Here is a 25,392-nt window from a genome sequence, read left to right as displayed (position 1 = left end):
TTATATATATATTTTATTACATCCATTATAATTTCCAATAACTTACATCTTACATCTTAATAAAAGAAAAGAGAAAAGAAAATACATCAACAAATATCTTACAGTTTGTGCTAAAAGAGGAAAGGACCAGAATCTTGACCGGGTTTTTGTGTTCCTGCTACACTGGATTTTGTCTTTTTTAAAGAGGCTGGTTCTCTAGCAACTCAAATAAAGATTGTATTTAGTCATACTAATATTCATTTGATGAGGCAGGATATTTCTTGCAAAGCCCATATCACAATAAACCAGTTACAATTTAATCTCATACATATTTAATGAACTATACTTGGGAATAAGCACCAGTGAACTTATAAGACTTGCTTCCAAGTAACCAAGCATACAATTGAATTGTTTGCATTTTTGTATCAGTTTTCATTATTTCCTTATCACAGAGTATTTTGTCTCTCACTACAGTTAAGTTGTTCTCTGTTGTTGTTTTATAGGTAATGCAAGGCAACGTTTGAATCAGTTGAAAGTCATTACTGATGAAGCCCTAAATACTGCTATGACAGTAACTCATACAACTGGCCCAATGGCTGAGAATGTGACCAAATGGTCCCAAGATTTACATAATTTTGAACCTGAATCAGCAGCTTTTGACCATGCTACAGCTACAACAAGGGATACAGGTAATGTGAAATCATTGAGATAGTGTTGATATAGTGTTGATAATGCCAAATCATTGAAATCCAGAGTCTTGTGAGGCTACTACAATAGCATGATCAGTACTGATGTAGTACTAGTATCAGCAGTAGAGTGGCAACATATGATTCATATGTATCATAAAGATATGTTAACTAGACTGTCTTTTTTCTCTAGGTTTTATTTATTTATTTACTAGTAATAAGGCCTGTTGTGAAGAAAAATACAACGGGCTCTAGAAAGAGGCTCTGGGTGAGTGCCCCCTCACCCTTGCTGTCTTCCACCCACCCAAGTGAAGTCATGCACTTCCCCCCCCACCTAAAGGGGAGCTGATGTCTGTCATCTGGAGAGCAGCTGTAATTCTGAATGATCTCCAGCCCTCATCTGGAGATTGGCAACAGTGGTTCCCCAGGAGGAAATGGCATTGTATCTGTTTGAGGTGTCATCCCTCCTCAAACCCCATCCCTCAAATCTCCAGGAATATCCTAACTTGGAGTTGGCAACTGTATCTCCTTCCCTTTATCTGTCCCCCTTTCAGCTTCCCATTGCCTTCCCCCTCCCTGCAGCTTCTACATAAGAAAAGGACAACCTTTCTTCACACTGATGGGAGGGAAGACCAAAAGCAGCTTATATCACTCTCCTCTCCCCACTTCGATCTGCACAACCTTGTAAATTAGGTTAGACTGAAAGTGTGTAACTGGCCCGAAATCACCCAGTCAGCAAAACCTGGATCTAGCAGACCCTGCTCTGAAGTCCCCCCCCCCATCCTTGGCTTTCATTCACCTCCTCACCAGTGCTCCCTCTAAGCTAAATTAATGTGAGCTAGCTCACAGATTTTTAGTGTCCAGCTCACACATTTTTGTCTCAGCTCAGGAAAAATGGCCCCAGAGCACAATGATTTTATGCAGTTGCTCACAACTTTAATGGCAGTAGCTCACAACTTTAATACCAGTAGCTCACAAAGTAGAATTTTTACTCACAACACTCTGCAGCTTAGAGGGAACATCCTCACCAATCCTCACCATAAATTAGTGTGCTCTGGGGCCATTTTTCCTGAGCTAAGACAAAAAGGTGTGAGCTGGAGGTTAAAAATCTGTGAGCTAGCTCATGCTAACTCAGCTTAGAGGGAACACTGCTCCTCACCCCTGCTGTCTTCCCACCCATCCTGCAGCTGAAACAGACACCAGCTTTCCATCCCCACCCCCGGCATATGTGCGTGTGACCAATTTCGCACTCACCTAACTCCTCTCTCACGTTTGTCTTCTCAGTGCGGTTTCCTTGCGATTTCACACTATCAGAAGTCAGCATTTTCATGCAGCAAACAGAAACCATTAAAAACCAGTTTCTGTTTGCTGCGCAAAAATGCTGACGCTTGCTGCAGCCCCAGGGCAGATAGTGTGAAATCGGAGGAAGCCATGCTGAGAAAACGAATGTGAGAGTGGCGTAAGGTGAGTGCAAAATCAGTCAGTGTGTGTGTCCCTGTGTCTGTGGTGGCTCAAAGCCCTGAAACAGGTCCAGAATACCTAGAAGGAAGAATAATGGGGGGTGCAAGGGGAGCTTGATGACGGTCACACAGACACTGAAGCACATCATTCCTTTTGTTTGCAGTGCATTGTTGCCACCTTTTCCTGTCATATCCAACCTTGTGGTGTTTAGCATCAGCATGAGCTTGTGTCATGATTTTTTTTTCCCTGGCATGGTCGTGTTATAGAGTATGCACCTCAAGACAGGTATTTTCTGTAGGGGGATGGATCTGATTTTAGTTTTCCATCTTCTACCCCTCCCTGTAGCATCTACCTAGTAAAAGTACAATCTTTCTCCACAATGGGGACAAAAACAGGAAGCAAGCGACCTCAGCAGGGTATAATGACACAGCCCTCACCTGGAGATCGGCAACAATGTTTCTCCAGGCAGAAATGGCTAATGTACCATGAATTCTATGCCATGGTACCTGTCTGAGGTCCCATCCTTTCTCAAACTCAGCTTCTCCAGGCCCCACCCACCAAATCTCCAGGAATTTCCCATTTCATGAGCTGCTAATTCACCATGGCTGTAATAGAGGGACTGCTGTTGAACAGGACCAAGTAACTGGGCCTAGGGTAGCCAACCTCCAGGTGGAGTCTGAAGATCTCCTGGGATCCGAACTGAATTCTAGACAACAGATTTCTCTCCCTATCCTGAAGAAAATAACTGTGGACTGCATGCTATTCTATTCACCTGAGGCCTCTCCCTTTACTGAGAAAAGCAGCCTGGGTTGCCTAGCAACAGCCTCTGGCTAGCACTTTCCAGTGGGGCCTTGCCTCCCTGGCTGTTTGTGGGGTCTTTGGAGGCTGCATGTGCTGGTATGCCTTTTGTGAGGTCACAGTAGCTCTGCAGCCCTTTCCAAGGCTGGTTAACATAGAGGACACAGAGAAGAGTTGGCTGTCTCTGAGTTAAGACTTTTAACATTCCTGGGCCTGAGTAGGCAGGGCAGAGGAACATGTCTCTCACAGTTTACTGTTTGCTTCACTGTTAGCTTTGCAGCAGTGTTGTTTGTGCATATGGGGAGGAGAGAGATAGACTGTCCCAGACTTCTTACAACAGGCCCTGAGGTAGGGTTGCAAAGTCCAATTCAAGAAATATCTGGGGACTTTGGGGTTGGAGCCAGGAGACTTTGGGGGTGGAGCCAGGAGACATTGGGGGCAGAGCCAGGAACAAGGGTGTGACAAGCATAATTATACTCCAAGGGAGTTCTGGCCATCACATTTAAAGGGACAGCACACCTTTTTAAATGTCTTCCTTCCATAGGAAATAATGAAGGATAGGGGCACCTTCTTTTGGGGCTCATAGAATTGGATCCCCTGGTCCAATCATTTTGAAACTTGGGGTGTACTTTGGGGAGAGGCACTAGATACTATACTGAAACTTTGGTGCCTCTACCTCAAAAAACAGCTCCCCCAGAGCCCCCGAAACCTCCAGATCAATTCCCCATTATACCCTATGAGAAACGATCTCCACATAGGGAATAATGAAGTGCTCAGCAGAGGTTTTCCTCCCCCCCCCCCACCCCGTTTCTGGCGACTCTGAAGCGAGGGATCGGCCTCTCTACTCACAAGTTGCTGCCAACTTCTTCAAAGTAACACAGACACACCATCTCAAGAGGAAGCCTTTCAATCGGAGACTGAAGCCTCCGGAGGTAAAAAGGCACATGGTCCTCTGGGGGCGGGGCTTCCCCCCCATCGGCCAGATGACTGGGGGCAGGAAGGAGCCTGGGAAAGCGGAAGAACCCCCTCTGGGACCTGGGGATTGGCAAGCCTAACCTGAGGAGAGGCAGTAGTAATCAGTAAGGCTTCAGGAGAACCTCTCAAGAGAGAACTATCTCGCTCAAAGGTCACTGGCCTTCTGGTGGGGTTCTGGCCTGACAGGGCTGGCAGTAGGTGGGTCACAGCAAGGCTACCCAAGACACGGGGGAGTGGTGACAGACAGAGTGCAAGGCCAATTGTGGTTGCCACAACTTCCAATAAAAATTGAGGACTGAGCCAACATGTTGAGCTTTTATTATATCTATTATGTTTTTTTGTAAGTTTGTATTCTGCCCTTTCCCGTAAATAGGCTCAGGCCAGAACACAACATAGATTTAAATAACAGGTTAAAACCAAAAACAGTACAATAAAACCAAGGAAACCAAGAAACAATGAAATACAGCATAGGTGACAAGGGCACATTCTACAGATTAAAACAGCTATTGGCTCAAGAGTATACTAGTCAGATGGTAATAATAAAACAGAATAGTATCACAGCAAGGGAGGCCAAAGTGATGGAATCAGCAGATGGAATAAGGACGCCCGCAGCCTCAACCAAAGGTATGGCTCTTTCATACATTTACTTTTTTAGGGTGAGATGTATGTTATAGAGCCAGGATTGGGTTTGGTTCTCTGTTGGACATATATTCAGTTACAAACCCAGTTTTCCTCCTATGCAATGAATTAGCCCCAGTGGGCATAGCAAGAAAACTAAGAAAGCATGATAACATTTTTAAACACTGAGTCATAAGCAGGCCATTCTTCTGCATTGTGTCTGCATACTGTTATATTTATTTATTATTTATTTATTTATTTACATTAAACTTTTATCCCGCCCTCTCCACAAGCGGACTCAGGGCAGCTCACAACATTCGTTTACACGATTTAAAACAATAAGTCAAAATCTATAAAACATTAATACAATTAAAATTTTAAAATTATTTCACAGTGCTGTACCATTACTATGTTGGCGGCTCTGTTTTTCAGACGGTTGGTCACCGGAAACTCTAGCTGATGTCCAGTGGCAGCTCTCTCTCAGTTTAAGCATCGAAGGCCTGTCAAAACAATTTGGTCTTACAGGCCCTGCGGAATGTAGGAAGGTCCCACAGGGCCCTTATGGCCTCTGAGAGAGCGTTCCATAACTCTGGTGCTGCCACCAAGAAGGCCCTGGCTCGTGTCAAACACAACCTGGCCTCCTTTGGTCCAGGGGTGGACAGCAGATTTTTTGTCCCTGAATGCAATGCTCTCTGGGGGATATATGGGGAAAGGCGGTCCCGCAGGTAAAGAGGTCCCTGACCATAAAGGGCTTTACACCTAATGCTTGTTCAGATTTCAGTAATCCTGGTCCTAATGCATGGTTTATTAGAAGTCTCATCATATAGATTGTATTGATTTGCACAGTGTAATCCATTTGAATCTCACTGAGAAAGTAAATAAATATAGTAAATAAAAATATTAAAAAATAACCCTATAGGGCCCATTTTTACATCTGTTTTACAGAAGTTATCACCAACAAGACATCCCTGGGTACAATGGTAGTGACCAGTGTTCCCTCAAAGCAGAGTTAGCGTGAACTAGCTCACAGATTTTTAGCATCCAGCTCACACATTCTTGTCTTAGCTCAGGAAGGATGACCCCAGAGCACACTAATTTATGCAGTAGCTCATAATTTTAATGCCAGTAGCTCACAAAGTAGAATTTTTGCTCACAAGACTCTACAGCTTAGAGGGAACATTGGTACTGACATGTGTCTTTGCTGGTGCCCATTTGCTTCTTCCCCAAAGCAAAAAGCCTGTCTTGCATTTCATCATCACAACTCCCTGGAGCAGGAGGTTCTTGAGAAGAACCCAATGGCTATCTGTGAACATCTTACCTCCGTTGCAGAAAGAAGCTTGGCTTAAAAATTCCTTAACAGTTTGTGATTCACCCCCATTTTGTAACTACGTGGCAGCCATTTATGGCCCCATCACCCATTTTCAACACTCTAAGCATTCCCACAGCTTCAACAGAATTTGGAATTCTATCATCTCAAAGTCTGATATTCTTTATATGGATTTGTTAACAAGCATTTATGGATGTTATGTCAATGGCAGTTTATTCATGACAAGAAGAAGCCAAGCGTCCATGCCCATGTGTTCGTCTTCCTTCCCTTCTTCCATGACATGAATCTCTTCTCTTCAATATGTTTTTTTTTAAAAAAACTAGAGAACTTTTCTGAATGATAAAATGCCATGAGACGGGCAATTTATTATAGCAGCAGCAGTACAAATACCTTTAAAATGACCTTTCAAAAAGGCTATTATTTATCTTTTGGAACAAGTCCATAAGGTCCTTGTCAGAACATGTGGAAAGACAGGGACTTTGTAAGTAGCACAGAAGTACATGTTTGTATATCTCTATCTGTGAAAGTGAGAGAAATTCACTTCAGTGAAGTATTGTTGGTATTGCTATCTTTCCTGATGATGCTTATTACTATTCTGTAATGTGTTGCATTTGAACTTCGACTCTTCTTCCAAAAAGCCAGACAGCATGCAAGTGATTCACTCCCAGGCATATTGTTTAGGCACTCAATTATGCCTAAACCCATTATTCAAACCCATAACTATGGTCTGAGTATAAATATGACCATGTACTAATCACAAGTTTAAACTCAGTGATCTGCTCATGCATCACAGATCTTCTGTTCTTTGCCCTCCTTCCAGCAGTCCCTTCTGACCCCAGGAAACTTGGTTCCTAAGTCTGCAAGACCATGGGGACTAAATGTCTCATGTGTTGGGGGAGAGCTGCTCTGAAAAGGTGAAAACTCTTCCTCCTTTCTCTTCCATTAAAATAGGCAAGAAAGGCAATTTCGCCTCCTTCCCCTTCCTCACTGCAGCTCCCTGATACCTGTGGCCATTACTCCATGTACTCTCACAACCATAGGAATCAATTGTCCTAGGGTCAGAAAGGACTTCTCGGAGACAAAAGAAGGCAGAAAAGTTCTGCAGCCATCGATTTCTTTCACTGATGGATTGCTGTATCCAACCTAATGTGTGCAACTACATCTGAGCTTTTTTACTCCTGGATACTCAACTGAAAATGTTTCATTTTTGAAGTCTTGCTGCTTTTTTATATTTTTACTGTACTTTTACTATTGTAGCTTCATTGGAATTTGTGATATTATTTGCTTCATTTATATCCTGCTTTTTCATCAATGAAGACTCACAGCAGCTTACATCATTCTTGTATTCTCTATTTTATCCTCACAACAGCCCTGTGAGGTAGGTTGGGCTAAGAGTGTATGACTGGCCCAAAGCCAGCCAGCTAGCTGCCATGGCAGAGTGGAGATTCGAACTTGGCTCACCCAGATTCTAGTCTGAGGCTGTAATCACAACATCATGCTGGAACCTTCTTATGAATACTCTATTGCTATTCCCTACTCCAGCATTTGAGATCTTTTGTTTCAAATTTACTTTTTTTAAAAGAAGTTTTAAGCAGCCCTTCTCCCCAGCTTCACTCAGCTCCCTACCTCCCTAACTGCTGTAATCCCCTCTCTTAACTGCTGTTTTCCACTGACTTTCACTAACATTCCATCAGTGCCTATTGGTCACTCTTAGGGAGGGGCGGAACTTAACCTACCAGTCCATTACACAAGTCTAATAAATAAACAAAGTGATTAATTTTTTTAATGAACTATGCGATTAATAATGCTTCACAGTTAACAGTGCCTTTTCCCTGTGTATTACAGATAATATTTTCTTATATTTATGAGAATGTGCATAACAGCTTGTATCAAAATGTTATTATTGTTACTTTGTCTGCAGTGTTGATACCAAGCAACCCATACTAACCCTCTTTCTTTCTCAACTATAGTGAAGACTCTCACAGAAGTTGTCCCACAACTTCTGGATAAGCTACGTACAGTGGAGCAAAAGTGGCCGGCAAACAATGTCTCAGCCAGCATTCAGAGGATCAGGGAGCTCATTGCACAGACAAGGAGTGTAGCAAACAAGGTAAAGGTGCTGGAGGAGAATTGTAACAGATAGCCTTATGATGCTGTCCTAAACAGGGCTATATCCCACTGTTGAATTCAGGTGGCTCACAAGGGGGTAACTGTTTAGTATTGCACTGTTAGCACATCATCTTAACAGCTCCATTTAGGCAGCATTTCTAACTCAGTCAGTATTAAGCAATGCATTTCATACTAGAGGATCCCAAGAACTGGACACTATGCACTGAAATGCTGCATCCCAACTGCAGAATGACACCGATTTTATGCTAACATTTACTCTATAAATAGCAAGATAATAACTGTTTATTAAGCATATTCATAAAAATGAAGAATGAACAAGTAAATAATAAAAGTGTACCTAGCATTATATGCTCAACTTTTAAAAGATTTTGCATCTTGCTTTTTTGTTGGTGGTGATGTGGTGGTGGTGGTGGTGGTGGTGGTGGTGGTGGTGGTGGTGGTGGTGGTGGTGGTGGTGGTGGTGGTGGTGGTGGTTAGCATCTACTTAATCCCCTACGAACTGAATAAAAGTGAAGTGTAAACTACAGTTTCATTAGAACAACAACAAAAAATCCTTTACAAACTTCACCATGCATGTACAACATGTGACCCATCAAGATAAAAGCAGCTTGTCTACCTAGTATTATATTTCATGGCACAGTAACTTGTATTTGCAGTCTGACGCAGGCAAAAATACAAAATAATTTTTTTTTAATGTCTAGCAGCCCAGCATACATTGCTGGTGGGCTCTGTTTGGTCTGTTCACAGCTTGAACAGACCTGAGAGAATATGACCAAATGTGTTCAATGGAAGTTCAGTCATTGCTATTACTATAGGTAACTGTTGCCTGCGTTCTTTGCAAATTACTGCTAATTTTTCTCTGCAGAGATGAGCATAACATCCAGTTTTACATGTGTCATCCTCAGGTGCAAGTTTCAATGTCATTTGAAGGTCAATCAGCTGTCGAAGTCAATCCACAAACAAACATGGAAGACTTAAAGGCTTTTACATCCTTGAGTTTATATATGATGCTTCAAAAGGACAACCCAGAGCGGGCAGCACCTCAGGACAGGTTTATTCTGTATTTGGGAAGTAAAAATGTAAGATAATAGTTTGTTTGATTTTGCTCATAGATAGGATTGCCAACCTCCAGGTAGTTGCTGGAGACCTCCTGGGCATTACAACTGAATCTTCAGGTGACAGAAATAAATTCTCTGGAGAAAAAGACTGCTTTGGAGGGTGGACTCAATGGCATTATACCACACTGAAGTTCCTTCCCTCCCCCAAACCCTACTCTCCTCAGATTCTACCCCCCCCAAATCTCTAAAAAATTTCCCAACCAGAAACTGGCAACCCTATTCGTAGAAATACGCTTTTGGAAATAACAGTTGTTTTACAAATGGCAGGGTTTTTTCAACACCATTTGTGAAACAAAACTGGTTGATTTCCTAGTAAGTCATTTGTTTTGTAGTAGAGATGAGACAATTTCAAACATCCTACAATCATATTTGACCCTTCTTTCCACTCTCTTTACTATTTTTTCCACTGCATATGCAGTTCAAACAGCAAATTATGTCACTTGATGCATAGCAATACTGAGCTTCCTTGATATAGTCACAAGTCCAATCAACTCTCCACTGACTTTGAATGTACTGATGCAATTGCTATATTTTAGCTTTCAAGGTTTAATCATCATTGATTTCTTAGCAATGCAGATATCAAGGGCTCCGAGTCAAAGATCTTCAAAATTAAGAGCTCTTATTCACATGTTGACTAAAACAGCCTCATTTTTCTTTCCTTTTTCTTTTCTAAAAAAAATTATTGTGAGCAATCACTGAAAGAAACTTTAAAGGAGAATGTAACTTGTTTCTTGTGGAGCTGTCTGTCAAGAAACATAAAATCAGATGCCCTTCTGGTGAAGCGAAATGTAATATGAAAAGATGCTCATAGTGCATCACTCAATCAATGAGTCACACCTGAAATGACAGCTGTGCATTTCAGCCAATTGAATACTGCCTCAGCCATCAGTCTTGCCCTTTTTTGCTCCCTGTGCTTATGAGGCCTGTCTTTTTATTTTTTAAAAAAAAAAACAACACTGCATGAATATTAACATCTTATCTTACCACATTAATTTTAAATGTTTTAAGTGTAAAATTGCTCTAGGAATGTTTCCTTAATGATAAGGGAGACGCAAGCAGCAGTCAGCATCATGTAAAAACTTGAAAACTGATTGATTTATTTTTTTTGGAGCTCATTATCCTTGGAGTGGTAAGATAGGTTTAGAGTGAATGAGTACAGGTGTTTCCAGGGTGGGCCCAGCAGCCCCAGGAATATGATATGTGCCACATTTCTTCTTTCATCAGCTGCTTGCTTAGGAACAGTATTCACAGTACATCTAGACAGAGGCGTCACTAGGGTGGGTTGCACCCTGGGGTGTAACTGATTCAAGTCACCTCCCCCATTGGGCATCACCCCTTTTGGAGGGCTGCGTCACCCCCTCTGCACACAACCCCGCCCACTTCACATGGCCCCTCCCTCATCCACCCTCTGGTCACATGACCAGCCCCCGTAATCCAACCCCGTTGGAGTTTTGGAAGCCCCCCCCCCCATGCACAGAAAGTAAGCAACTCAGCAACACGGCACCGGTTTGGGAAGCCCCTCCGCCCCCCCACCCCCCAGGCACACAGAAAACAGGCAGGACTCACTCAGCAGAGGCACCGTTGGAGTTTTGGAAGCCCAGCCCCCCCCCCATGCACAGAAAGCAAGCAACTCGGCGGCAGCGTGAGCTGGGAAGCTCAGCCAGCCCGCCCACTCACCCCCGCTGAACAGAATGCTGATCCCCTTGTGGTAGAGGCGGCAGTGCGGCCCCAGTTTCAGAATCCCGGCCAGCCCACACAGCAGCAGCGTTCTAGTCCCAGGGCCAGTCCCTTCCTGTTGGGGGGGGGGTCATGGGTCAGTGCCTGGGGCCAATGAGAATGCTCTGGGGGGGCCGATGGCCCCCTTGGCCCCGCCCTAGTGATGCCGCTGCATCTAGACATTCCTTATTTAGAATTCCTCCCAGTTTTGTGCTTACCTGGTCTAAGTTTAAAGACCAATCAATAGCCAAGGTTAAATCTATAAATACTTTATTTAAAACAACATCAAGTGCCTGTTTGCAAAACAGTTTACTTTTACACAAAGGATGGTGCAAAAATTCCTGCATTTAGATGTGCAGCCAAATTCTGCAATACCATTGCAGCTTAAATTTCATGGGGTTGTTCTTACCATTTCATAGTACAGTTCCTGTTCTGCCTGCACTAGAAGGCAGGTAATTAATTCAGTAAGAAGAAGGGAATTCTGTACCTTTAAATGCATGGAATTATGGGATTTGTAGTTCTTTAGATGCTGTAGGTCAGGTGGGATTATATAGTTCCCCCTAATTGGCTAATTGTGGAAGGTTCCAGCCCCCTCTGCGGACCCGGGAAAGTTTATTGTCCTTTTCCTGTCTGTTTTACAATCCTTTGTTAAGCTATTTGCTCAACATGGTGACCCAAGGGGATGTGTCTGTCTTTTCACCTCGCATCCATAACTTGTAAGAGTCATTTCAGCATGTATGTCCCAACGGAAGACAGGGCACAATGAGTACTCTGTAAATGCCTTGGGATTGCAATAAAGTCTGTAAAAGTTCTACAAGTGTGAGTGCATGAGTTGATCACATCTGGACAAAGGCTGCTAGAAAGCTATCATAGTGGCTGGGCTCCGGAACAGTTCCAGACACTACAGTACCCAAAGATTCATGCTATTGTGGTGGTTCTCAAGAGGTGGGGACAGACCACTACACCACACTGGCAGTCATTAACCACTACACCACACTGGCAGTCATTAAATTCATTGAATTTTTCTTGCAATTCATGCTTTTTTTAGATTTTAATGCATAATTTTAGATTTTTAATGCATAACTGAAAATTATATATTAATTATGAATTGTTCTATGTCTGTTGGTTTTTCTTTAATGTTTTCTGACCCCTGAAGATTGTGTATTTCTTCTTCAGACTAAAAATTATCTGGGTCTTGCAATTAAGAATGATAACTTGGTGTACATTTACAATTTGGGTGGAAATGATGTTGAGATACCTCTGGACTCCAAACCTGTCAGCACTTGGCCTGCCTACTTCAGCCTTGTTAAAATAGAGAGGTAAAGTGCCCAACATTTGCTTCATTGCTTACAAATCAGATTGGCTGAGTAAAGTCAGAAGGAAACACAATGGATAATTTGCTGACATTGCATTGTGGTTAAAGATGGTAATCACACTTTTGAAACAAAAAGGTGAAGTAATTAATCTTCAGAATTTCACTCTGTTTATATATAAGGGGAGCAGGGACCTAGATTGGTTTGGAGGGGCACCCGTGAAATTAGAACTGACTGTTCCTTTCTCTGATCACTACATATGCTTAAAATTGATAAATGCTGTCAAGTTATTAAAATCCATTGCAAAAAGAAATCTGAAATGGAGGTTATCAGGCACAATTTGCATTGGTTTTCAAGCTGCATACCAAGTAACCCTACCATTACTCGGAAGCTACTTCATCGCTACCCATCATCCCTTGACATACACAGATGCAGTAGAGTATCTGATGTGCACTTAGGCATCTCTTGTGGTGAAACGAGACATTATACAATGTTCTATAAACGTTTTTCTTTTTTGTAGAGTGCTGTAAAACACCTCAGACAGAGAACTGAGCTCTAGAGTTATTATTGTAGACTAAAAACCAAACTAGAAGATACAAGGATCCACATGTACTTACATGTCTAGCCATTCTCATATAAAGCACAAGTGGATGGGTCTATTCTTCCCTTTTATCTGACTTGCCTTTCTACACTTTATTGTTTGTAGCCTTTTTATCCCAATCTGGTTCCAGCATCAGAAACAAACCCAGCTGGGATAAAATTGTCTCAAGCAAATTAGGAGGGGGAGAGCAAGCTGTAGCCCATCATATTTATACTCAATTTTTAAAGTTTTAAAAATAGATCCACAAAACCTCCCCCTTTATTTTTATGCCATTATTCAAAATCCTCCCCTTTATATATTACCAAAATGTGATTAAATACACATGGAACACCCTGTCGTTTCCAGTTTGGCCCTAATTTATCAAGCCCATGGAAAGGCTGTTGTTTTCAAAGAAAGAGTGAAAGAACATTTGTTTGAGTCTGAAGTTTAGTTGTTCCTATAGATGGGGGGGGGGGGGTGCTGGTATAAAAATAAAGTCTTTAAAATATTAAAAATTGTCTAATCAATCTTTTGTATTTAATAATTCAGCTGAAGGTATGACCATGGATCCTGATTTGTTTTGTTTTAATCGTGCTGTTGTTCATTAGGATCGGAAAGCATGGGAAAGTGTTTCTGACTGTACCAAGTCCCAGCAGCACTGCTGAGGAAAAATTCATCAAAAAAGGAGAGGTTCCTGGTGATGACTCATTGTTGGATCTGGAGCCAAAAAATACAGTTTTTTATGTTGGAGGAGTGCCTCCTAATTTTAAGGTAGGAAAAATAAGTGTTCTTATGTGGCTCTAGTTTTAATATAGGAAAACTCTATTTTTTTCTGGCCTTCATTAAGCCTGCAGCTTTATCCAAACATACTTATTTGGAAATTAACTCTGTGAAGAGAACTATAATAGACAACTCCAAGGGCAAAAATCCTACTAAATTGGTTTAAAATCACTTCAGGTAGCTCAGAATCACTCTGATAAAGAAGCATTTAAATGGAATGAAAAAAATGTGTTTTCTGTGTTTATATAATATGCAATCATTGCAAAGGGTTCAGTCAGGAGTAGCATCGTGTTGGTGCAGTGGTGGGCAAGCCTGATATAGATGCTTTTGCACCAAAAATGGGAGACCGCCTCAAAAGCCTCTCTGATGTCACAGAGGCTTCCAGGGTAATCTCCCATTTCATGCTGGGACAAATACTTAATGGAGTAGAGTCCAGCTTTTCTGCATTCCTTTTTCTTCCTCCACAACAATGGGCCTTAAAGGAAGATCATGCTTTGTTCCCTTCTTCAGGAAGATGTGATAATTCATGGAGATTGGAAATTGGTTTGCTCAACCCCCTACTCCCAATTTGAAGCTGGTTTGGTTCTATTGCAGAGAAAATATTCATCCTTGCTACTTGGGGTTTCCAACTGCAAGTTGAGAAATTACTGGAGATTTGGGGATGAAGCCTGGGGAAGGTGGGATTTGGAGAGGGGAGGGAAGTCAGTGAGGTACAGTGACAAGGGGCACACCCTCAAAAGCAGCCATTTTCTCTTGAGAATCTCTTTAGTCTGGAGATCAGGTGTGATTTTGGGAAATCTCCAAGTCCCACCTGGAAGTTGGCAACAATATTGCTACCTAACAAGTGATCTATTTTGTTCCCTCTCACAACACTAATCACCCACTAGGAGGAGAAAGGTAATTAGCAAACACTAAAACTTCTTCAATTAGTCCAACTCTGGGCATGTAACCTTCACTGGATCAGACTAGGCTCTAAGAACTGTAAGCAAGACAAGGATGGAGGGAGATTTGATAAAGGAATAGCCAGATTGCAAGGGAGTGAGGGAATTAGCTGGTAAAAAGACAGCACATGGTTCAGAACATATTTCATAAAAGAAAAATGAGCAGAAATTTAAAAGAGGTAGAAAGAGCAATGACAGACTGAGAAGGAAACTGTTTCAGGCATGAGGGAAAGTATCCTAAAGATATGAAGGAAATATAATGAGAAAGGGGAACTAACAGCAAATGTGCTTAGTGTAGAAAAAACAACAAGAAGAGTAAAAATAGATAAAGAGAGATATTTGGGGCAGAGCTGTGGAGAGCCTTAAAGGAGTTTGCAAATGATGCAGAAAGAATCAGCAACTGAGAGCAAAGACAAAGTAATGAAATTATTATAGTCATGGGAGCATGAATGGAGCTGCTGCATGACATGGAGTATCCCAAGGCTAGCCTGGAAATCCCATTTTGCAGATGTGGCTCAGATTGTGACTCTGACTTTAGTGACATTGACTTGAACAACATTTCTTTGGCTTCCTTTACTCAACAGCTTCCCCCTAGCCTGGATCTTCCGGGCTTCATTGGCTGCTTGGAGCTTGCCACACTGAATGATGATGTCATCAGTTTGTATAATTTCAAAAATATCTACAATGTCACCAAATCAGTACCTTGTGCCAGGTAGGAGGAATTGCATTAGTCTGCTGTAGTGTTTGATCTGTGATATCTCATTAACTCTGGCCAAGTCTCCACTGAATGAATTGCCTCCTATTGTTACCTCAGTAATCCTCATTCCTAAAAGGCATGCCTTGGACCTTATATTGCACACACATTATTTTAGAAACATTTTCAGAAAGTGTTATTTAATGCAGTATCATCCAGTTTGTATCTAGTGCTCCCAAGGTCAAAGACATTGGTCTGTTTGGTTGACAGTCTTATCTTTAATGCATGCTAAGCCAGAACAGCCTCCCCAATACGTAATAGGTAGATTCTTTCTACTATACACTGGTCCTTTCCCTGAGTTTAGAATGTTTAATTAACATGAAAGGAAACTGAACAAATCCTGGCCCATAATATGAATAACATACACAACTCTCATCAAAAATACCCTGCACGCTATTTACCAAATTTTCCTGCACAAAAAATTTAATATAAAAATTATCTCACAGTATTAAAGCCTCCACAAATTCAGACACTTACAAATTTGTACAACAGAACATTCAGACAACAACAAGGTGTGTAAATGTCGATGAACGGCAGGGCTTTTTTTGTAGCAGGAACTCCTTTGCATATTTGGCCACATGTCCTTGATGTAGCCAGTCCTCCAAGAGCTTATAATAGGCCCTGTAATAAGAGCCCTGTAAGCTCTTGGAAGACTGAGTACATAAGAGGGGTGTGGCCTAATATGCAAAGGAGTTCCTGTTACAAAAAAGCCCTGGTGGACAGTAAATTTCTGTATGTTCTATGGATGGATGTTTAAGGTACTACTTTATTTTGCTAAAATAAACTAACATGGCTATCACTCTGACAGTATATACCTAATTTTCTGATGTCTCCTTTTAAGTGTTGCTTCTAGAAATTCTCACTCCCAGATAGGGCACATAGGCCTTCTGATTCAGCATCTGAGTTTTGGTTGCCTCTCTTCTTCATTGTGCTAGGGATAAGCTGGCCTTCACTCAGAGTCGCGCCATAAACTATTTCTTTGATGGTTCTGGCTATGCTTTGGTGAGGAACATTGAGAAAAGAGGAAAATTCAGTCTGGTAACTCGTTTTGATATAGAAGTTCGAACACCAACAGACAATGGACTTCTGCTCCTGATGGTTAATGGAGTAAGTAAAGAGATATCCTAACCTCATTGTTCATTTTCCAGTTACAGAATATCTGCTCTGAAATAACTCTACATGTAGTTTTAAATACTTTTTATGAAGAGACTGTTCAACAACTGTGTATTGAAGGTAGCTGGAAGTATAGATTCAAAGACAAAAATGTTGAATCTTGAATGGATTTGACTCTGTAGTGTAAATTAGAGTGTTTGTTGCTCTAATATAAAATCATACTAAGAAATAAAAAATTAGCTGAGATGTGATCCACATCTAACTTACATCTCAACTAATAGGTAATAGATAGTGTACTGGAGTTGGATCAAAGCATCTTGGATTCAAAGGCTGTTATAGCATGAAGTTCACTAGGTGTTCTCAGGCCAGTTGCTATCACCCTTGTGTGTGGTATGGGATAACCAATGCACTGTCTTGAGCTCCTTGGAAAAGTAACAAATGTGGGGGGAGCTTCCTATGAACTGGCACCTTGGAAATAGAGAGGAATGCAATAATCACCATTGTTAATGTTTTGTATATTTATTTTTATTCTACTTTTATCATGAATTCAAAACAGTAGACACAGCCTTCCCAGGAAGGCTTCCCTCCAGGCAACAATCAGTCATGCTGAGCTTCTGGTTGCTGTTGTCATCTGTTCTCTTTCAATGGCAATCCCATTGGGCTCTCAAAGCAAGAAATTTCAGAGGTGGTTTGCTATTGTATGCCTCTGCTTAGCAACTTTTCTTGGTGGTCTCCCATCCAAGTACTAACCAGGTCCCACCCTGTTTTGTTTCCAAGATCTGACAAAATCAGTCTAACCTGAGCTATCCAGGGCAGAGTCCTCAGAGACTTGTACCCTAATTTAATTTAATGGCTACTTAATGAAAGACATTTCTATTCTGCAGTTCTGCATTGAGGTCAGAAAATTTTTAGACTACATTTCCTAGATGTTGTTTCCTCCCTGCATTTACATGTAGGACCTTTAGTTATGTGGAAAGAAAAATGTCACCAGCTGCTCATCTTGAAACAGACAAGATCTCCCTTCAATCTCAACCCATACAACTAGTACATGTAAAAGTCTTTTCTTATATAAAACAAATCAATCCTACCTACAATTTAAAAATAACATACAGCACGATTTGGAATTTAAAAAAACTTTACCAGTTTTCTGGTCCTCTGCAAATTATGTTTCCTTTCCTTGCAGAAAAAATTGCAGGCTAAGAACAGGCATGTCCTTTCTAGACATTTCAAATGAACAAATTTTCTTTTTGTAATTTTTTTGTAAAATTTATATAAAATATATGACATAGAAATCCTTTCTGTAAAATCTTCCTATTATCTTGTGCAGAGTATGTTCTTCAGCCTAGAGATGCAGAATGGATACCTATATCTACAATACGACTTCGGCTTTAGCAATGGCCCAGTGATTCTAGAAGATTCTTTGAAAAAGGCTCAGATTAATGATGCAAAATTCCATGAGGTAAGAATAAAAGTAGAAATAAGATATTTAATTCAATAAGATAACATGGCATTCTAATTAAATTTTCACAAGAATCCTCATGACTTTCTATCTATAAAGGTCTCCTAATATGATCAGCTTTGATTTACAATGAAATAGAAGTTTACAACCAAATAATTTTTCAATAATTATTGACTTTTGATGTGGTGGGCAAAGATTAGCTTCACAACCAGTCTGTTCTGACAGATACACACATCAACTGTATAAATATTTTAAAATATTAGCTCTTTTAATCATATCACTAGAGACGCCCTTGGTGAAATGAATATATAAAGCTGTCTTATACCAAGTCAATCTGTTGGTTCACTAGTCAAGTAAAGTATATTGTGAAACAGGTTTCCAGGCTCTTAAACAGGAGCCCTACAAACTGAGGTTCTTTTAAGTAGAGATTCTTTAAGTGGGAGTTGAACATGGGACTCTGAAAAATGTGTGCTCTATCACTCAGCTATGTTATCCGAAATGGGAGCACATACAGCCGGGGCTGCGCGGACTGCACTGGCTGCCGGTTATCTACCGAGTCCAGTACAAAGTGTTGGTTATTACCTTTAAAGCCCTATATGGCCGAGGACCTGCCTACCTAAGGGACCGTCTCTCCCCGTATGAACCCCAGAGGGCACTGAGGTCAGCAAGTAAAAACAAAATGACCATCCCTGGGCCGAGAGAGGCCAGGCTCCAAAGCACCAGGGTGCGAGCCTTTTCAGTTGCGGCACCTGCACTGTGGAACCAGCTCCCGGAGGAGGTGCGGGCCCTGCGGAACCTCGACCAGTTCCGCAGGGCCTGCAAGACTGCCCTTTTTAGATGCGCCTATAGTGATACGGACTGCTGAGTTGCAATGAATGAAGAACCGCCATCTTTAACACCATTTAAACTGGCAGCATCAGCGCCAGAATAGCCATTACTGCCAGATATATATATATAATGTAATGTAAATTAAGTGTTTTAACTGAATTAACGGGTTTTTATATTTTTAATTTTAAATGTTAATCTAATGTTTTACTATTTATGTTAATATACTATTCACTGTTAGCCGCCCTGAGCCGCTTTGCGGGGAGGGCGGGGTAGAAATAAAATTTATTATTATTATTATTATTATTATTATTATTATTATTATTATTTCTACATTCTTCATAATTTCTATCTTTTGATCTAGATATTCCTGAAAATAAATTCAATAAACAGTTGACAATAAATAAATGCTCTCTTTCTCATGTTTTACAAACTCTTGAAAAAAAAATTTGAAATACGATTGTATTTTACTTAGCACCATAGTTCTTACTTTAAAACTTTCATTTCAGATATCTGTTATATACCATAATTCCAAAAAAATGATCCTGGTAGTGGACAGGAGACATGTAAAAAGCATGGAAAATGAAAAAAGAAGCATGCCATTTACTGATGTCTACATTGGAGGGGCTCCTGCAGAGATTTTGAAATCTAGGTTGGTTTGTAATCCTAATTCAATTAACCATTCAAGTTAAATTTCTCAGTTTTACATGGAAGTACGTTGCCTGCCCCCGATTCTGTTTACTGAAATAAACCCTGTAAACCAGCCTTCCCCCATTTACTGCCCATCCAAGCAACAGCCTCCAGTCCTTCCCTCTAGAGCAGCTACCAGTCAAAAGGGTGTGGCAGTTCCCAGAACATCCAGACCCTTACAATGATAGAGACCACCTTTGTAGTATGTGTAGCACAAGACAAACCCCAAATATGAAGTAGCAGTTCTAGTGAGCATCACAGTGTGTGCAGCCTCCAGTACCTTGAGGTGTTTTTGATTCTAGTCTACTGAGCAACAATACATTAAAGTTCAATATAACACAACTCAATCTGACTAGATCATCTTGCTCCTGCTGAGATGTGCCACTAACTCTAACAGCCTATTTCACTTCTTCTACCTGTACCTGTAAAAGATAAATATTCACCACTGTTGTTTTACTAAAGGAAATTTCTGATTCTGTTATCTTTGCTTGAAATGTAGTATTTGTTATTGAACATGATGTAGTATCAATGCTATGTAAGCCACTCCAAGATTCTGATTTAGAGAGAAGTTTAAAAAAAAATAGTCCCTTGTACAAGCATCAGTCATTTCCGACTCTGGGGTGACATCGCATCACGATGTTTTCATGGCAGACTTTTTAAAGGGGTGGTTTGCCATTGCCTTCCCCAGTCATCTATGCTTTCCCCCCAGCAAGCTGGGTACTCATTTTACTGACCTCGGAAGGATGGAAGGCTGAGTCAACCTTGAGCTGGCTACCTGAAACCAGCTTCCGCCAGGATCGAACTCAGGTCATAAGCAAAGTTTAGTACTGCAGCTTTACCACTCTGCGCCACAGGGCTGCCTTAGATAGAAGGATGGGGTATAAATCTACAGTCTTCTTCTATAGGTCTTCAAGGCCACGCAAGCAGTTGTTAGGGGACTAATTTTGTTGCAACCATAGTTTATGGTTCCCATTTGAATGCAGTTCCCATATGCAGTGAAGGCATGCAAAAATGCAAACCCCCCCCCAAAAAAAATCCTGGGATTTGCTGAGGGTTTTTTGGGGGGGTGGGCACTGTGTGCTCTTTACACATAGCCAATTATGGCTGAGGAGCCAGAAAGATAAGTACAGTAACTTGAACAATTCTGTAATCCTGGGAGCAATCCCAAGAAGGTCTACGCAGAATTTATTCCCATTTTTTTTTCAGTTGGGCTTATTCCCAGAAAGGTCTTTTTAGAAACCACAGCCTTAAAAGGCCTTTATTATTTTTCTCAGTGCTTTGTCCCCACACTTAGAACAAAAGTAGTTCTACTTTCATTATCCAACTTCTGCTCAGAACTGAAATAGATATACCCTGTCACTTATTCAAACATCCTAGTAGAGAAAACAGTGAACTACTTGATCTTTTTAGTTATAGCAGTAATATTTTCTTAGCAATAAGACTTTTCAAACTGATGAACCAGTTAAAATTTCTGCAGACCTGTAATAATCCCCTCCCTACATTACACTTGAATACTTCTTATGCAGTAAATGTCACATCGGAATCAACCCATAATAATATATGTAAAGGTAAATGAGACCAAATACCTGTCAGAGTGTTACTAGAAACCAAGGCAGAGATGGTATATAGAAGGTATTTTTTTTTTAAACAATGGGGGGGGGGAATAAAAAAAAATTAAATGTTTTATTCAACCATAGATTTTCTAGATCTCAAAATTGTTTCAAATAGCATATATAGATGCATAAGGCAGATTTCTTTATTTAATTTTAATAGCTGAAATTTAACTGATAACATCTTCAACACCCCACTTAATGCAGGCAAACCTAAGAGATGATCCAATGTTCTTATCTTCGGTGCTGCATGCAGCACAGCGTTCCAGCCCCGGGCACTCACGCCGCCAGCTGTAGCACTCTCTGAGCATCCTCCAGGTGGAGGATGCTAAGAGAGCGCTGCAGAGACTGTGCCCTGACCAGAAGCCCTCCCCCATCCCTCTCTGATGTTCGGAAAAATTAGAAAGGGCAGGGAAAGCTCCTGGCCAGTGCGCAGTCTCAGTATCTCTCCTTGATCATCCTCCGCCCAGACCACGGGGGAAATACCAGACCACCGGGGGAGGGGGGAGTTTGGGAAACCCTGGTATAGACCATGTCTTAAATGACTAATAACAATAATAGCATTGTAGTCCATAGAAATCAATCGATAAAGTATGTTTGTCCAACACAATTCCAAATGAATAATTATTCCAATAATGGTCATTTCACTACAATAAAGTACTTGTGCAAAAATATTTAAAGTCCATATATTCAAAGTACAATAGTGGAATCAATATAGGACATCCTGTCAGCAGCAAGAAAGAAGCCATACAAGCTCATGCTTTTGTGCAAAACACTTGAGTCCCACTGAACTCTATAAAACCTTAACAAAAAGCATTAGGATTTAGAAGTTAAAAGTGTCATCCTGGAAAGAGCTGCCACCTTCTCTCCATTCTTATTCTTCTTCCTGTCCTTTTTTAACCATCTGTCCAGAACAGATTAAGGGTGGTTACTACTCTATTATCTTTAAGGGGATTAATGAAGATGTGCAATGTTACAACTATGAATGTATTTATTACAAGGCTGTTAGTTTTTGCCTCTGAACAAATGTCATGTATTTGCAGTGGTGTCAGTTCACACCTGGCTGTTAGTACAAGTTTTAGAGGCTGTATGAAAGGCTTCCAGTTCCAAAAGAAAGACTTCAACTTGTTGGAAGAGCAAGGAACTCTAGGAATTGGCTATGGCTGTCCAGAGGAGTCACTTGTAAGTATAGTATCCTACTTAACACACATAAAAAGCTTCCCTCTTAATATTTTTCTCTTGTTATATCGCACTTCCTTAATTTAAAAGGCTACCGCTGCCAGTAGAACCATGTTTCAGTTTACTCAGTCAGTTTCAGAGGGTTGTAATAAAATTATGTTCAGAACCTTAAAAACAGTGGAAAACCAAGTGGGGGAATCCAAAGGACTGCAGGAAACATCTCATTTTCCCCTCCCCCATTATTTCCTTTTCTCCTTCCCTGTAGCCCTCTCCCCTTTCCCTGATATCTTCTCTCCTTCCACCAGCCACCCAGCCTCCTTTAGTCTGCCCCCTGTCTCCAGATTTACCTTTCCTTGACAAACTCTACCTGAGAAGATTATGCCTGAGTTCCAGGCTGAGCCAGGGTAAATTGCCTGTTAGGGAGCCCTCAAGGATTTGCAGGAGGCACCTCACTTTCTTCTGTATCCCCTTCCTTCCACTATTTCTGTATAACTGCACTATTTCCTGTGTCCCATTTCCCTGCACTATCCCTATACACACCCCAGGCACTTTTTTGCTCAACTAGTAGCCCCTGGCCCCAAAATGGTCCAGCTATCCTCCATCACGGCCAGGGCCTTTTCAGCACTGGTCCCAGCCTGGTAGAACTCTCTTCCTAGTGAGATCCAGGCTCTGTGGGACTTGACTCAGTTCCACGGGGCTTGTAAGACTGAGATGTTCCGCTAGGTATATGGCTGAGGACAGTGACAGCTGGTAAGATCAATGGCCTCCTGGGTTTCTTATTCTCCCACCTTTTCATTGCCATACTCCCTGGTCAAGAACTTTCTCATTGGTGGAATATGACATTACACTTGATTGCAGGAGAGTTGTGTGATGTCATTTGATTGTATTGTATGTACTTATTGTTTATTTTATTCATATTTATTGTATGTTTTTACTCTGTACTAATGATATATAGTGTGCACCACCCTGAGTCCAATTTCAGGGAATGGGTAGATGATAATGATGGTGGTGGTTGTTATTATTATTGTTATTATTATTATTATCCTCTTTCCCTCCTCTAGGCAACCTCCATTTTACCCTACTTCCTTCTCTCTTTACCACCCACCAAACAACCTACCTTTCAGCTGCCCTCCATCTTAAGACGTATTTATTATTCCACATAAACTCCACCTTTCTCCATAATGAGGACTCAAAGCAGCTTGCATAATTCTCCTTGCCTCCATTTTATCCTCAAATGAAGATTTGATTATGTAGAATATTAGATATATTGGTGACCTACAAAGACTTGTGGGAGCCATCTAATTGTCCTCTTCCCCACTCTTTCCTCTTCCCCCTCCCTGAATGCCCCATAGGCTCCCCTCTTTTCCTGCTTCTCTCCTTTCCACCCCCCAGTCAACCAACTTTATCTTCCCCCCCAATCTTCAGATTTCCCTCCTTTCCCTCTGGCCATGTTGCAATGTGCCAACTGATCTAGGCCCAGCTGCATGGTGGAGTACCCACAAGGACTTACAAGGGGCACTTTCTTTCCCCATCCCCACCCTATTTCTTCTTTTACTCCTCCTGGCAATCTGCCCCCTATTCCCATCTTTCTCTGTTTCCTTCTCTTCTTCCCACCCACCAACCTTCCTATCTTTTATGTGACCCAAGGTCACTCAGCAATATTCCACTGTAGAGTGGGGAGCTCAACTTGGATCTTCTGGATCCTAATCCAAAACACCACACTGGCTTTCATGGAGTGGTTGCTGTTGAACATTAGCAAACCACTGAGCCTGGGTAAGACTAGGGTTGCCGGACCCTCCAGTGGAGGTATGGGCTGCCAGACCCTCCAGTGGAGGTATGGGTCCCTCACCACTGACCCTACCAAGAGCATTTCTGTTTTAAAGCTACAGGTGCTGCTTCTGTTATTTTGGAGGGAGGGTTAACACCTCCCAAATGTATTTTAGATTTTGGGTTTTTCTGCAAACCCAGGGCTTTTCTTAAGTTTGTAGAAAGATCTGTCTTGTCTATCCATGGCTCCAGTCTTCTAATTTTAGTATCCACAGTTTTGGCCATGTTGAGAATTAGATAGATTGACAAGGGGGAACGTGCAAGGACGTGTAGGAGGCATATCGTTTCCTGCTCCCTCACTACTTTCTCTTTTCCTTTCCTGAAATCTTCCATAGCCTCTCCCCTTTTCCTGCTTCCTTCTCACCTTCCCACCCAGCAGCCAATCTATCTTTATCTTCCTCCCCATCTTTAGGTTTTCCTCCCCCCACCAGCAGCCTCTATCAGAGAAAACTATGGCCCAGTTGTGTGCTGCCAGTCACTGGGCCAAGTCGACTGGCATGGTAGGAAGCGTTCATTTTCCCCTTATTTCCCTCCCCACTTTATTAACCCCCTTGCCTCCTCCCAACAACCCACATATCCTCTCCCCCTTTCTTTGCCTCGTTCTCTCCTTTTTTCATCTGCCTCCTATCTTCAGCTATATTTATTATTTATTTACTTCATTTTTATGCCATCTTTATCCACAGTGGGGACCAAAGCATTTTATATTACTCTCCTCTATTTTATCTTCACAACAATCCTGTGAGGTAGGTTAGGCTGAAAGTATGTGACTGGCCCAAAATCACCAAGTAAGCTTCCATAGCAAGATGGGAATTTGAACCTGAGATCTCCCAGACCCTACTCTGAAGCACTAATTGCTGCACCAAATTGGCTTTCATAGGGCAGCTGCTGTTGAACAGTAACAAGCAGCTAGGCTTAGTTGAGTCATGCAAGTCAGGTGGTATCAAGTCACCCAGTGGGCCTATGGCACCCAGTCTCAGGTGGAGCCTGGAAATCTCCCAAAATTACAATTGACCTCCAGATGATACACATCTGTTCCCCTGGGAAAAAAATGATTGCTTTCGAGGGTGGACTCTATAGCATTATATCCCACCAAGGCCTCTCCCTTCCCCCAAGCCCTGCTGTCCCCAGACTCCACCCCAAAATCTCTAAGAATTTCCCAACCTGGAACTGGCAACCAAAACACCCTGGAAACGACCCTGCACTTTCCCCCTGCCTTTTACTCACAAAAATGCAGCCCGGAAAGCTGTTTTTTTCCTTGTAAGAGCCACTGACCAAAAAAATCCATAAAGCTACAGACACTCCTTTTATCTTTTGGGGTTTTTTTAACAAAAAACCCAATGATTTTTTTTTTTCAGATTTCACATTTTTCTGCAAACCTGGGGCCATTTCAGATTTGTAATGACAGACTGAAGTTTGTCATTATGTCTGACTGCAGCACAATAGATGAAGAAATGGGAACTGACAGGAAAATTGTACTTGGTATGTTTCTGACTGTAAAAAGTAAGTCTGAATA

General features: G+C 41.5%; 1 protein-coding gene across 2 annotated transcripts in view; it reads left to right on the top strand.

Annotated features, from left to right (window-relative positions):
• LAMA4 (laminin subunit alpha 4) overlaps positions 1-25,392 on the top strand; it is a 145,951-nt gene that overhangs the window by 88,007 nt on the left and 32,552 nt on the right. For both annotated transcript variants that reach the window (XM_060238312.1, XM_060238307.1), the window contains exons 17-26: positions 483-668; positions 7,815-7,954; positions 8,880-9,053; positions 11,985-12,127; positions 13,310-13,472; positions 15,007-15,134; positions 16,112-16,283; positions 17,617-17,748; positions 19,083-19,225; positions 21,917-22,055. In XM_060238312.1, coding sequence (XP_060094295.1) covers positions 483-668; positions 7,815-7,954; positions 8,880-9,053; positions 11,985-12,127; positions 13,310-13,472; positions 15,007-15,134; positions 16,112-16,283; positions 17,617-17,748; positions 19,083-19,225; positions 21,917-22,055 — 1,520 coding nt within the window. The remainder of the gene's footprint in view (positions 1-482; positions 669-7,814; positions 7,955-8,879; positions 9,054-11,984; positions 12,128-13,309; positions 13,473-15,006; positions 15,135-16,111; positions 16,284-17,616; positions 17,749-19,082; positions 19,226-21,916; positions 22,056-25,392) is intronic.

Source organism: Heteronotia binoei, chromosome 1 (assembly GCF_032191835.1).
Source record: "Heteronotia binoei isolate CCM8104 ecotype False Entrance Well chromosome 1, APGP_CSIRO_Hbin_v1, whole genome shotgun sequence".
Classification (NCBI taxonomy): Eukaryota; Metazoa; Chordata; class Lepidosauria; order Squamata; family Gekkonidae; genus Heteronotia; species Heteronotia binoei.
This window is presented reverse-complemented; position numbering and strand designations above follow the sequence as displayed.